Source organism: Stegodyphus dumicola, chromosome 3 (genome assembly GCF_044657685.1).
Source record: "Stegodyphus dumicola isolate Sdum_Otavi_A_Nest chromosome 3, ASM4465768v1".
Lineage (NCBI taxonomy): Eukaryota > Metazoa > Arthropoda > Arachnida > Araneae > Eresidae > Stegodyphus > Stegodyphus dumicola.
In genome coordinates, this window is record NC_140770.1 from 21,644,630 (window position 1) to 21,657,240 (window position 12,611).

The 12,611-nt window shown below is 34.5% G+C and overlaps 1 protein-coding gene across 4 annotated transcripts in view; it reads right to left on the reverse strand.

The window, feature by feature from the left end:
- Positions 1 to 4,611: 4,611 nt before the first annotated feature.
- LOC118193976 (neprilysin-2-like) overlaps positions 4,612 to 12,611 on the reverse strand; it is a 92,960-nt gene continuing 84,960 nt past the window's right edge. For all 4 annotated transcript variants that reach the window (XM_085812628.1, XM_085812630.1, XM_085812629.1 and 1 more), the window contains 4 exons: positions 11,768 to 11,833; positions 8,630 to 8,725; positions 5,128 to 5,204; positions 4,612 to 4,880 (listed from right to left, as the gene is read on the reverse strand). In XM_085812628.1, coding sequence (XP_085668754.1) covers positions 4,781 to 4,880; positions 5,128 to 5,204; positions 8,630 to 8,725; positions 11,768 to 11,833 — 339 coding nt within the window. In that variant the 3' untranslated portion in view covers positions 4,612 to 4,780. The remainder of the gene's footprint in view (positions 4,881 to 5,127; positions 5,205 to 8,629; positions 8,726 to 11,767; positions 11,834 to 12,611) is intronic.

Genomic DNA, 12,611 nt, shown 5'->3' on the forward strand with positions numbered 1-12,611 from the left:
TTTGTGCATTCTGAGTTACAATATGACCGATTAAAGACAACGGTATAATAATTAACAAACCTTTAGATATTGCTAATAAATTTGCCGGTACTTATAAAAAGCAATTTACCGTCAATCAATTCTACAACACAAATAATTCGCTCATCTGCAGTTATGTAACCGACTTTCTCTCCGCCCAGCAAAATAAAAGAAATTATCCTACCTGACTTAATGAAATTAAATCTTTAAATACTAAATTAAATCCTAAAATACCAGCAAGTTTCGACACCATCACTAATAAAGCACTCATGGAACTTCCCAGAAGAGGAATTGTGCAAATCACAAATAGCTTTAATGCCTGCAGAGTCAGAACTTTCTTTTCACAATATTGGGAAAACACTTGGAAGATATATATCGTCTGTGCATGCCTGTTGGCCGCAACTATCGCCTCAAGAAGGCTGGAGTCCGGTCGCACACGTGTCATCACTCAAAGGAAAGACCGTCGTATACCCCACATGCCTATGGCGCATTGGACAGCATCTGCAGCAGACATTCCAGCTTTTATTATCACCAAATTGACACAGCGAGCAGTAACGAAGGGATTACTTGAAATACAGCTCGAAGATACCCTGTAGCAGCCACATCACTGAACTACAAATCACTGCTATCTGCGACTTCGTTAGTGTCAAGGTGGAGCTCGTTGGAGTGTAGATCTGTAGCGTTCTCGGATGTGAGCCATTTCTGTCTTGGTGCCAGTGTTGGCGATGTATTTGTTAGAAGGAGATTAAGTGAATACCTGGAACTAAGTTGCCTCTAGCGTAGACAAACGGAACTTACATGAGGAGTTATGGTTAGGGAAGAAGTTTCAAACAGTAGAAGCATTCTCGGCGTTATCTCTCACACCTTCAAAACGTTTGCATGTGAGACTGGTGACCTGAACTGGTTGCGACGTCATTCTTGAACAATACTTCAGCGATCATTTTCCAACGCGACACTGCTCGTTCCTACACAGTAGCTGTCAACCGACATATTGTACAAAGTGTCACGAAGTTGCCTTGGTGAGCGAGATCACCAGATCTTTCTCCCATTAAGCTCAAATGAATCATGGTTGGACGACAAATCCAAAGTCATCCACAAGCGGCAGAAGCGGTGCTGATTTGACTGACCAAGTGCAACCGGTGTTTACCTCCATCACACAAAAGCCTTACTGCACCTGTATGAGACAATGCATGCCTGTATTTAATATTGTGGTGACGGCAGCAATTGTTACATTTAACATTTGAAATGGATTTTTCGTGCATACTTTCCGTGCATACCTTTCATGCATCCTTTGATATGGCCACAAAAGGAGAAATATGCTCCTAAGAAATATTCATAGAGAATTCTTTGGCCAGCCTTAGGTTAGAACTTCAAGGGTTCTAACTCAGACATGAATCACCAGAAGTTAAAATTCGAACATCATTGCGAAAGAAGCAGCAGACGAGCTTTACACAAGCACACTATATGTACCACTTTCAAGCTCGGATCTGAAGACAATATTGAATGAAGAACTCGTCAGACAATGGTAACGTTTTTCGGACATTGAAACAACAGGAAAGTTGTGAATTAATTATTTTCCAGCTGGAAAATAATTAATTCACAACACTTCAAAACCTCAATATTTAACCAATCATGTTTGATTTATGAGCTGGTTGCACCAGTCTGACCTACTCGATAATTATCAAGCGCTTATGAAATTATCGGAGATCCGGATCACTATCGCTTTGGCTGCCCACATGCCGCCAAACATTATATCCGGAAACCTGCGGATACAAATGTAGCTGGATGGGCAGAAAAAACATTTAACAATACATTAGCTCTCAAGTGCATTGCAGAATGTGTAAATTTAAGTTCTGTTTCCAGCATTCTGAATTAAATTACGAAAGGTACCTATAATAACAGTGCTCTGACTATCCCGCGAAAGAATCAAAGGGAAAAATATATCGGGTGCGTCACAAATTCGTAATAAAAGAAGGAATGCACGGAAAATTTTTCTGTTTGCGCCAATATGGTCAGAAAGATATTGATTTTTTTCCATGTAAACAAAAAATGTTTCCAAAGTAACCGACAGAGGGCGCTGACACGTCATACTGAGATGTTTTATTCAAATCACGAAAACAGAAACAGAGAATTAAATAGATCACGATAACATGACACTATGGATTTATTTTATAGTAACAGATTTTCAACATTACCAACACCACAAAGTAATAGGCAAGTGAGGCGCGTCCCTATGCCCATTACAGCGGAGTGTAGCATGTCGCCATCAATGGCAGCGACGGTCAGTCGAATGGTATTTTTCAGCTCCACCAGTGTGGTTGGGGAGCGCCGGTACACACGAGACTTTAAGTATCCCCACAACCAAAAATCTGCCGTGGACAAGTCTGGTGATCTTGAGGGCCACTGAATCTTACACCCATGACCTATCACTCGGCCGTCGGTGAAAGATTCCAACAGGAACGTCGCGTGCAATGTGGGGCGGGACACCATCCTGCATGAAGGTGACAACAGATAACGCATGTCTTTCCTGAAATGCAGGCACAACGGGGTCACGCAAAAGCGTAAGATACTGTGCTGCAGTGACTGTGCAGGTTTACACGCCAGATACAGGAGATGGTTCTTCAAAAAAGAAAGGACCCAGAAAAAAAGAACCACATCAAACAGTCACATGAGGAGAATGCAATGGCTGGCTCTGGTACTCACGAGGGTTTGACGTCGCCTAAGTAAGACGTCGACTCGACGCTTCCGGAATCCCCGTTCTTCACTCAGCTTCACGAGCACTGCTACTCCCCGTTGATCATTCGGCTGTCATATTTTTCATAACACTTTGTACCACATGGACACGGTAAGCTCCCAAGGGTGTTCTGCCATTTCGTTGATTATCCTCCAAACTCCCCGTGTCCTCAAAACGTCATACAAAATTCCGTACCCCATTCAATGAAATATGGCTTTTTTTATGCCTTCAATCCTTTCTCCGTGCTAAACTTTTACAATGTAACAGTTGCGGATTCACCATTCTTGTAGAACAATTTAACCACCAACGCCAGATCTGGTAAAGAAAGAATGCTGACAGCTTTGAATGACGGGGTTGTTTCCAGCAACGTGTTTTATTGATAGCCTGAATTGCATAAAAGATCTCAGTATGACGTGTGCGCGCCCTCGGTTACTTTTGGAAACATTTTTTTTTAACATAAAAAAACATCCAATCTCTTTCTGACCATATTGGCGCAACCAGAAAATTTTCCCGTGCATTCTTTCTTTTATTACGAATTTTTTAACTTTGCACGAATTTCTGACGCACCCGGTATTTAATCACCGGATCTCAGGAAATGAGAGTTTAAAATATAAATATAGGCAACATTAAAGGCATTTGGATTATGCTTATACGCGGGATTTCAAATAGAATGAAGATATTTACGACGTTATTTAAATGATTGAATTAAGGTAGGGTTGTCGGTGCAATAAAAAAGAACTATTCGTCATTTCAAGTTTATATTCAGATGTGTCGGATTTTTTTTCCTTATCATTTCGTACTCTTACTTTTTTTGAGTCAATTACTAGGTTATAGCTTGATATATAGAGTTATACAATTCATATTGCTAAACAGATTCAGCAAAACTCACGTCCAGCTTGTAAAATATGTTATTTGTGCTTTTTTGTCATTAGATCTACGTTATATTAATACCAATTATTTGAAACTGTGAAAAATGTTTTAGGGTAGCTTTCATATGAAATTTCATTTCAGTGAATTAAAGTTGTAAACAAAATAATGATTGGTATTTTAATCAAGAGAATAATCTACAAGCCATATCTCTAACAAAAGGGAAAAGTAAAGTATCAGAAGAAGGGCGTGTTTTTCAAGATAAATAGGAAGTTACTTTTGGGGATATTATGATCGAAAGGACACAACTTGACGTTGCCATTACTGAACGAATCACAAAGTAAAATTTGAAATGCTGGAAATTTGAAACGCAAAATATATCCTTCAATGGACAGCTTGATTACATATGTCATTTTAATAGAAAACATTTAAAAGTAGTAGACGATATTTTTCATTTAAAATAGTTCAAAGTAGCTGTTGCTAAAATGTTTCTTCCAAAACATTTGCTATGTATAACTGCGTGTAAATATTGTTGTAGTTGTTTTATGTGGTATCAGAAATTAATAAATGTAGTAAATCTAAATAGAAAATGTATGCTCTGATGCTGAAAATAATTGAAGGAAGTTTCTATGCCTGTGGGCACGGAAAAATTACTACATCAAGTTACAAAATGTTTTAAATCGTAATTATTACTAAAATACATTTATGAATATATTAATAAGCTGAAATAAAACTATTTTTAAAAATGAACTATGTATCTGAAGTCATGCAGTTTTTTCTTTTATTTCTCTTATTTTTAATATTTATGTGCCAACAATATTGGCATCATTACTTAATAGCCGAATCCTTTTATCAACTTAATGGAACTCAAATCCTTTAGAAATTATAATTTTTACCTTACGCTTACAAATGTGTTGAAAAAATATTGTGCTAGTTGAAAACATATGTTATCATAAAGACCAATATATAAACATTAATTCACTCATCAAAACTGAAGCTTCAACTTTTTATTTAAAGCAAAGATATTGATAATACATGTAAAATTGTACATAAATTTTTCAGGTAGTACGTAGGTCATACATCCATCAATAACGCATTAAAAAATAACAACCCTACACCAATAAGGTAATTTCTAAAATTTGGTTTGCGTACATGATGCTCCTACCAAATTTCGCAACTGTTTCGTCGAACCATTAATGAATCAGCTTTACAATTGAAATCTTTGGCAAACTGTGCTAAATTAGACATTGGTCCTATAACTCTGAAAAAGAAGACACGTTTTAAAAAACTTTGAGAAAATTAAAACTTTACTTCTTTAATATTTTTCAAATTATTCTAGTACTTTAAAACGATATATTTAAAGGAAATTCACAATAAATGTTTTATAAGATATTTCATACTTTTTATATAAAATACAAAGTCCTACAGTTTCGACTAAAATAACAACATTTAAAAATAAAAGTTTCTATTTCCGTTATTTAAAATAAAAGCTTTCATAACTGTCTTACCTAAATTTGGATGGACTATGCCTTTTATATGTTAGGATATGCTCCAAGGCTTTTGGACTTAGTTTTTCACACCATACCTGAAATATTATATTTATTTGGTTCACCATGCCATAAAAATAATTAGTTTTTAATGTAAAGAAGAGTAACACGATAAATGAATCTTGATTTCCTTGTACAAAGGAAAAATTGAAATTTCAAAATTTAAACATTAGTTGAGAAACAAAGAAAATTCTTCGGTAGTTTCATGGAAACTTTTGTTCGACTTCAAGACGTCTATCTTCTTCTTGAAGCAACTTTAGTTACTTCCACGGAATTTTTAATTAGGAAAAACGTAGTTAACAGTTGATTATCTGTAGTTGTTACGCAAAGTTCATTTATTAACTGCTCATATTCATTATGTGTTTGGAACTTATATGATTGATGCTGTACTCCTAATCTTACTATTTGTAGACCATCTCACCATTTGCAGCGAATTGACCGATTTAATCATTTGCTTGGATTTGATTTAGAAAGTTACTGGCAAATACATTGTTCTGTCACTGGGCAATTTTTTAGTTTTTTTTTTTTTTTTTTTTTTTTTTTTTTTTAAATCAAGAATTAAATTTCTCTCAATTAATATTAGTTGAAGACTTGGTTTTTAGTTCTTTTTTTTTCTATTTCATAACTTACTGAAAGGCTGGCCTGCTTAAAAATTATCTTTGCTGAGACTAGGTTTTAAGACATGTTCAGCAACTGCAGAGGATATTCAATCTGACTGCTTTGGTGGCCTTAAATCGAAATCAAACTGCATAGCTACAAAATCCCTTGCTTAATGGCCTCTATCGTTTGACAGTTTCAGCGCTCGTGTCTACCTTATTTGACAATTTCCTCTTTCATTTGACGACTTTAGTTCAATTTGAGATATTCAGTCTGCAATATTTTGTTAACATTAACCAACTTACTGATCCCAGTAGGAGATATATGTTCCATGTTTTTGCATATAAACGGAAAAGAATCCAATAGCAAAATTCGAATGATAACATTAAACGCAGTCAAATTAAATGGCGCCTTCGGTACTCGATGAGGCATCACAGTGATGAAACCTTTGAGGTAAAAATCTCTAGTGTGGTATAGGGTCTTAGCAGGCCTTGATAGCGACTGTGATGGAGGCAACTAAGTATGCCGTTTAAAAACAAACTTGATGAGACTTTACTGTATTAGAATATAATGTACATTCTCCTAAATTAAAAAAGTTTTTTAATAGCTATTAAAATAAAAGTAATTGACAGTCCAAAGTCTCATAATTGAGTACATTTCTAAATAGTGATATTTTAAAAATATTTTGGCTCGTAGGCAAAGAACAAAAGATATTTAGAAAGAAAGGGTTAGAAGTATTTATTTTTGTAATCAAATACACCATTTGTGGGTCTCTGCTTTAAATTTCACGTCTAAAAACAATTACCCACTGACGGCTGAGCGATAAAATTCTCTGAACACTGGTAGTTCGATCCGGGGTTTTAGGCCCAGGGATGGGGCTAACTGTATGAGAATTTTCGTGATTTGCTCCATGTGTAATGTGCCAGTTTACCTTAGAAAGACCTCCACGTGGCATCCCTCCCTTCTCGTGTAGTGCCTAATGGCGAAGCATATAATAATAAGACTAATAAAGAATTACAAAATGAGCTGCATAATACATGTAAAGTTCACATCCGTCTCAATTTATTGTTTCGTCTGATTTTTCAAATACAATAAATTCAGACTCAGATGGAAGTTTAAATACCAACATTTGTATAGTGTGCTTGCTTTCAAACTGACACTATTAAAAGCCATCTATAGCTTGATCTATCAAATGAAATACCACCAAATATGGTACAGAGATTAATGACAATATAGAAAAGATGATTCCGTGAAAACAAAATTAGCTCCGAAAGTTGCCGATAGGCGAAAATACGGCGTTTTCCTAGTTTGCACTGCTGAGAATTAGACAATTCAATAACGGAGAAGAAATTTCGATGCAACACCGCTTTAATGCAGCAAATAAACTGTCCCAAAGAGTTTTACAGACGATGTTTCAGTTCATCATAGCACTTTATTCAATAAAAGCGCTTCCTCGGGGAAGACATAAATTTTCCACAACAATGTGACCACCTTCTCGTAGATCACACACTGCATTCTGTACACAACATCATCGACGGGAGAACGTAACATCTCACCAAGACTGCTCAAAACAGCAGTGATATATCTTTTGTTACGATCGTGGTGATCAGGACCCTGCCAAGGTAAAACTTGAACTTCAAACAACCCCAGAGGAAAAACTCACAAAGGGGTTAGATCTGGAGCACGAAATGGCGGTATAAGTGGAAAAACGTGACTTAGATCATTTCTTCTGCAAAGTGATGGTGGAACAGCCCACTAAAGCGATAGATTATTGTACAGTGGTGCTCCATTCTGACTAAACCTTACCTAACACAGCAACTTTCTCTGCTGAAACTGTACAATAAAAAACCTAGTTAACATATCATGATATCTGCGTGATAACAGCACAGATGTGCCGTCCTGTTAGAGTAATGTTCTCAAAAAAGAAGGGTCCACTCACGAAATCTGCTACGAAGGCAACCAAACAGTGAAGTTTGGTAAATGCTGTGGGATTTTTGGAACTGCATGGAATTATTCAGAAGCCCAAATTCGAGAACTGCTAGTGTCAACAGCTCCGTTTAGGTAAAAATGGGACTCATCTTTCTACAATTCTTTCATTCAAGCGTCACAGAACTCCATTCTGCGAATAATTGACAGAGCAAATGCCACCCGTTAATCATAATCGTGGTGTTTTAATTCCTTCACATGGTTTATCTTGTATGAGTAGAAGAACTTCCTGAGCGGTTTGCCATAATACCGTTGAAAGAATCAAACAAATTTCGCACTATTCCTCGAACATTGCGAATACCAGCAATAGCCCCCAATAACAAATAAACAAATGATTCTCCCCCTAGCCAAATCCATCCATAAAGGGTTCTGAATAAATCCAAGGAATTAAGTTAGATCAGAGAGCTTCCTCCGTTGAGCACCGCTAAGAGGTGGACAATCGGACAATAGCCATTAATGTTTAGATCGAATGCTCGAAGTCTAGGAATCCAGCATGTGTCCCATTATACAGAAAAGCAATACAGATGATTTCTACAAACAAATAATAAATACAGTGTGAGAAATTTTTTGTCAAATGTTTAGATAGAACAAATCGAAGTGATAAAAATTTAGTTCGAATTAATGAGATATTTTTAGCAATAATTTCTATACAAGTTTTTGGAAGGGGGGCTTTGGATTAGTTCGAATTAACCTACGGTTCGAATTAACGAGCGTCCATTGCATAATAACAATAATGCACCAGTTTAAATTACAGCGAAACTGCCACTCGTTTGAATGCCTCTTCGATTAATTTTAAATCAAAACTTGCTTAATGCAGTTAGATAATTTGCAGGAATGATCTTTTTAGTTTTTGCAAAAACATGCAAAATAAAATACTCACGTTTGCTGCACTTATCCAGAATAACTGATTCGGTGTATAGACTAGCCCCGGCAGCTTAGGCTCTTTTCCATTATCCTTTATCCACGACTGATAAGCCTGTAATTATGTAATCAATTAAAATAATAATTTCAAGCAAAATATTAAATACAAAAATTACACGGTTCAGTTTTAGTAAAGCTTTAAAATGTTATATTCACGAAGTATCTCATTTATTCTACAACAAATTACATCTTCAGCGAAATGTGAAGAAAAAGATAATTATCAAGAGTTTGCACTTTTTTTTAACGTAATAATTATTAATTTACTGCTGTTCACTAAGCAATTCCTTTAAATTTTACTCGTCGGTTTACAGACGAGTGAAATTTAAAGGAATTGCTTAGATTAAAAATTAAAAGAATTATAATTAAAATTAAAGGAATTAAATTTAAAGGAATTACATAATTTTCTGTAACTTCCTTTTTAATTTCCTGTAAATTCTTTTCTTTTTAACTGATGCACTTGAATTTGTTTCAGTTTTTTGATTCTGTATTATTTGATGTATTATTATTAGTAGTAGTAGGCCGCAGCTCACTCATTCTTTCACCATTTTATAATACTTTTTCAGAACTCATTGTTTCACCTTTTTTAACGACTTTTACTCTTAGTTGTCTTTATTGAAAATGGGAAACAAAGTTTCTTTCAGATGTTCATTTTAGAGATTTAAAATTTCTGGAGCAGTGATTGAAAAATGGTGAAAATCAGGAAAGAGAAATCTGGAATCAGGTGGTGAGAAAAACGTTAGGTAAGAATGGAATGAATTGCTTATAAACAAAACAAACAAAGTAAAGGTGCATTAAGGGTTATTTGCCTTAGGCTGCAACTCAGATTTGACTAGAGGCCCCGAGAGAAAGAATCGATGTTTCACAGTCCTCTGTTCCTACCATTAGCCTTTCTACCAGAAGTTTAGAACTTACAGAGGTTACAGTTACAAACCTTGCTGATTTAATCACGACGCAAACTGTTGACCTTGAGACCATCAATGCTATGTTAAAAAGAATCATTTTAATTTGACATTTGTTGTATTTAACTTTTTACAATAGAATTCTCAAAAGCACGTCAGTTTGAACTTTGCTTAAAGTTCAAAATTAAATTCGTTGTGATTTTTTATTATGAAGACATTCCAAAATCGCACTTAATATAGGTTTCTTTTATTAGTCCAAAGGAGCTTTGTCCCTGAGGGACTATTATTTTCGTTTTGAGATTTTGCGTCGAATCACTCTAAATGTCCATTTCACTTTTCAAACTGTTGCCACCGAATATTATCGACCTGTATTATATTTGAAGAAATTAAATAATGAAGAATCTGCATAAATGTAGGTATGTTTCTCGCATTGTGATAAAACGATGGTACCTAGAGCCATCCAGGTTGAAAGACGTAATCCTACTGTGAATATGGGAAGCCCAAATTTGAAATTTGGAATTTGTTTTATTATCGCTTTCATATTTTGTAAAACTTTAACGAATTTTTGATTAACAGCCTCGAGAATTTCATAGCGAGCAGTGGCAACGTTGTACAGAAAAAGCATTTTTATCTCCAGCGCTTGAGACTGTATGTCGGAAATTCTAAAGATACACTCAATTTAAAATTATTTTGAGATATTGCTTTTGAATTGAATTTTATGGTTTGAGAGCGAAGAACATGATATTTAATGAATAAAAAAAAACACACACACACAAAATATTAGGAAACGTCCCTTAAAATTTGAACCTTTCAGATTTTCTTTTTTTTTTCTTTTCTTTTTTTTTTCCCTATTTGTATTTTCTTTTCTTTTAATTTATATAAATATTAAAAGAAATATTCTATTTCTTTCTTGCAAATATTCCGTCCCTCTTTCCTCGAAAATAGCAACGATTTAAGTGTTCTTGTGTTCTTAATGTGAATCTGCAAAGATATTAAATCTATTTCCCAAGTTTCGTAATTTAATTCTTTGGAAAAGCACTGCTAATTTTTCGAGGATTACATTCTGAAACAATTTCCTTAATCGCAAGCTCATTTCAAGTTGCGCTGAATTTTGCCCTATATTCTGTCGAATTTTGTATCTGAAAAAGAAAATATGAATAACAACTCCTTCACACCTTCATACATAGTTATTATACAATACTACTGGTAGGAGCGTATCCTACTGTAACTCGTTCGAATGCTTTAAGAACTTCAACCTGAGAATCAACCTCACAAATCTGCATTCGCCAAAGTAATAAGATTGCCAGGATTTCAAAATTGAAGTCATAAAAGTACATTCGCTGAATATCTTCAATTATTTTGCTATAATTTCCAGGACAAGGTGTTCAGTTCATATTTTGATGGAAAATGAATTTTGGTGAACAAACTCGGCGATTTAAATGTAAAAACACAGTTCTTAATATAATGTTTATTATTTTAATCTGACTTATTTACATTGCTAGCCATTATAATTGCAACCCCAGGTTGAAATGATCTGATGAAAGTCAAAATTAAATGAAAGGAAGAAGAGGTTAGGATAAGCAAATGATTAGCATTTCAGCACATTTAGACGAAGCAGGAGGGAGAAATTACATCTGAACAGCTGCATAATAGAAAAGTTCTGTAGGAGATTTCTCATTTGTGCAACTGTTTGTAAAGTCGGAGTCTGCTCATAATATCATGTTAGGCCTCGAATAAGAAGAAATACTTACCAACAAGTGTGTGAATTCGATACAGGCAGGAAAGTGTGGATAATCGTTCCGTGATATCGCGACATCCGACTATTCGTTATGCGAATATTGAATCTATCGTTTGCTGACCATACGTTGCCTATTCTGATTTACTAATAAAAGGGAATAACATTTTCTGTTTGTTAGGGTGTTAAATGAGATATCGTACGCAAACGCGAAGAAATCTATTTGGGGGAGTTATCAAACTGCTGGGCGCAGACACAGCAAAATGTTAAATTTTATTTATACATTTTTCATTCTACTTTCGAGTAAAGACATTTGTTTGTGTTACCAGTTTTACTTTTTTGTGACCAACCTATATTTTAACAGAATTATTTCCTACAATATAATAAATATTAATTATTTAACTTTCGTAAGAACTTAGATTTTGTTTCGTTTTCTTCCTTAATATTGATGCAGTATGCTTACCTGATAGGCGGCTTTAAGACCGGTAACGTCAGCTATATTTTTCTCCTTTGTTTTTAGGCCATTCACCTGCGAAAAGTAAAATAATTTAATGCATAATTCAAACGTGCTGTCAGTTATAATATTAACTACAGCAGTTATTCAATCTATCTTTTTCCTTCCTGTATGCTCTTTCTTTCTAAAACATACTCACTCTAAATGTCGTGCATACTATGGAATATTTTTTAACAGTGTCTGGTTAAATTCTTGTTTGCGTTTATCAAATAAAAAAAAATCTGATGTGTACACCACATGACTTCCTTGTATGGAATATTAAATCATAAGCAATTTTCCCACATTTCATTTAAACATACTGAATTAACCGTTAACGAATTTTGAATTAAATCTACTTCGTCGATAGTGCTTAGACTACATTAGAATAAATGCATTCTTTTAAAGTTCATTATATTTATTTACCATAGCGACAAAAGTGTTCACTTAGCAGCATTAACATTCATTTTAAAACTCAGAGTGCACAAAAATTATATCATCTGAAGAATTACCATAAGTTCTATTCAAATACTAAACTAAATCTAAACGATATGTAAAAGAAATTAAACAAATAATAATAAAAAAAAGAACTTTTTCGCAGACTATTCAGCGCCGCTTAGCTAATGCGCATGCGCTACTAATTAATTCAGTTCTCACTTCGCGGCAAAGCAAAAGTACATAAAATTCAAAATATTTTCATTAAATTTTACAGCTATAGAAAAACATAAAACACCAAATACAGTTGAAACAACTAAAAAAACAATTTTTACAATTAAAGTTACGGTTTCTCTGTAAAAATAAGATAATAACTTAAATG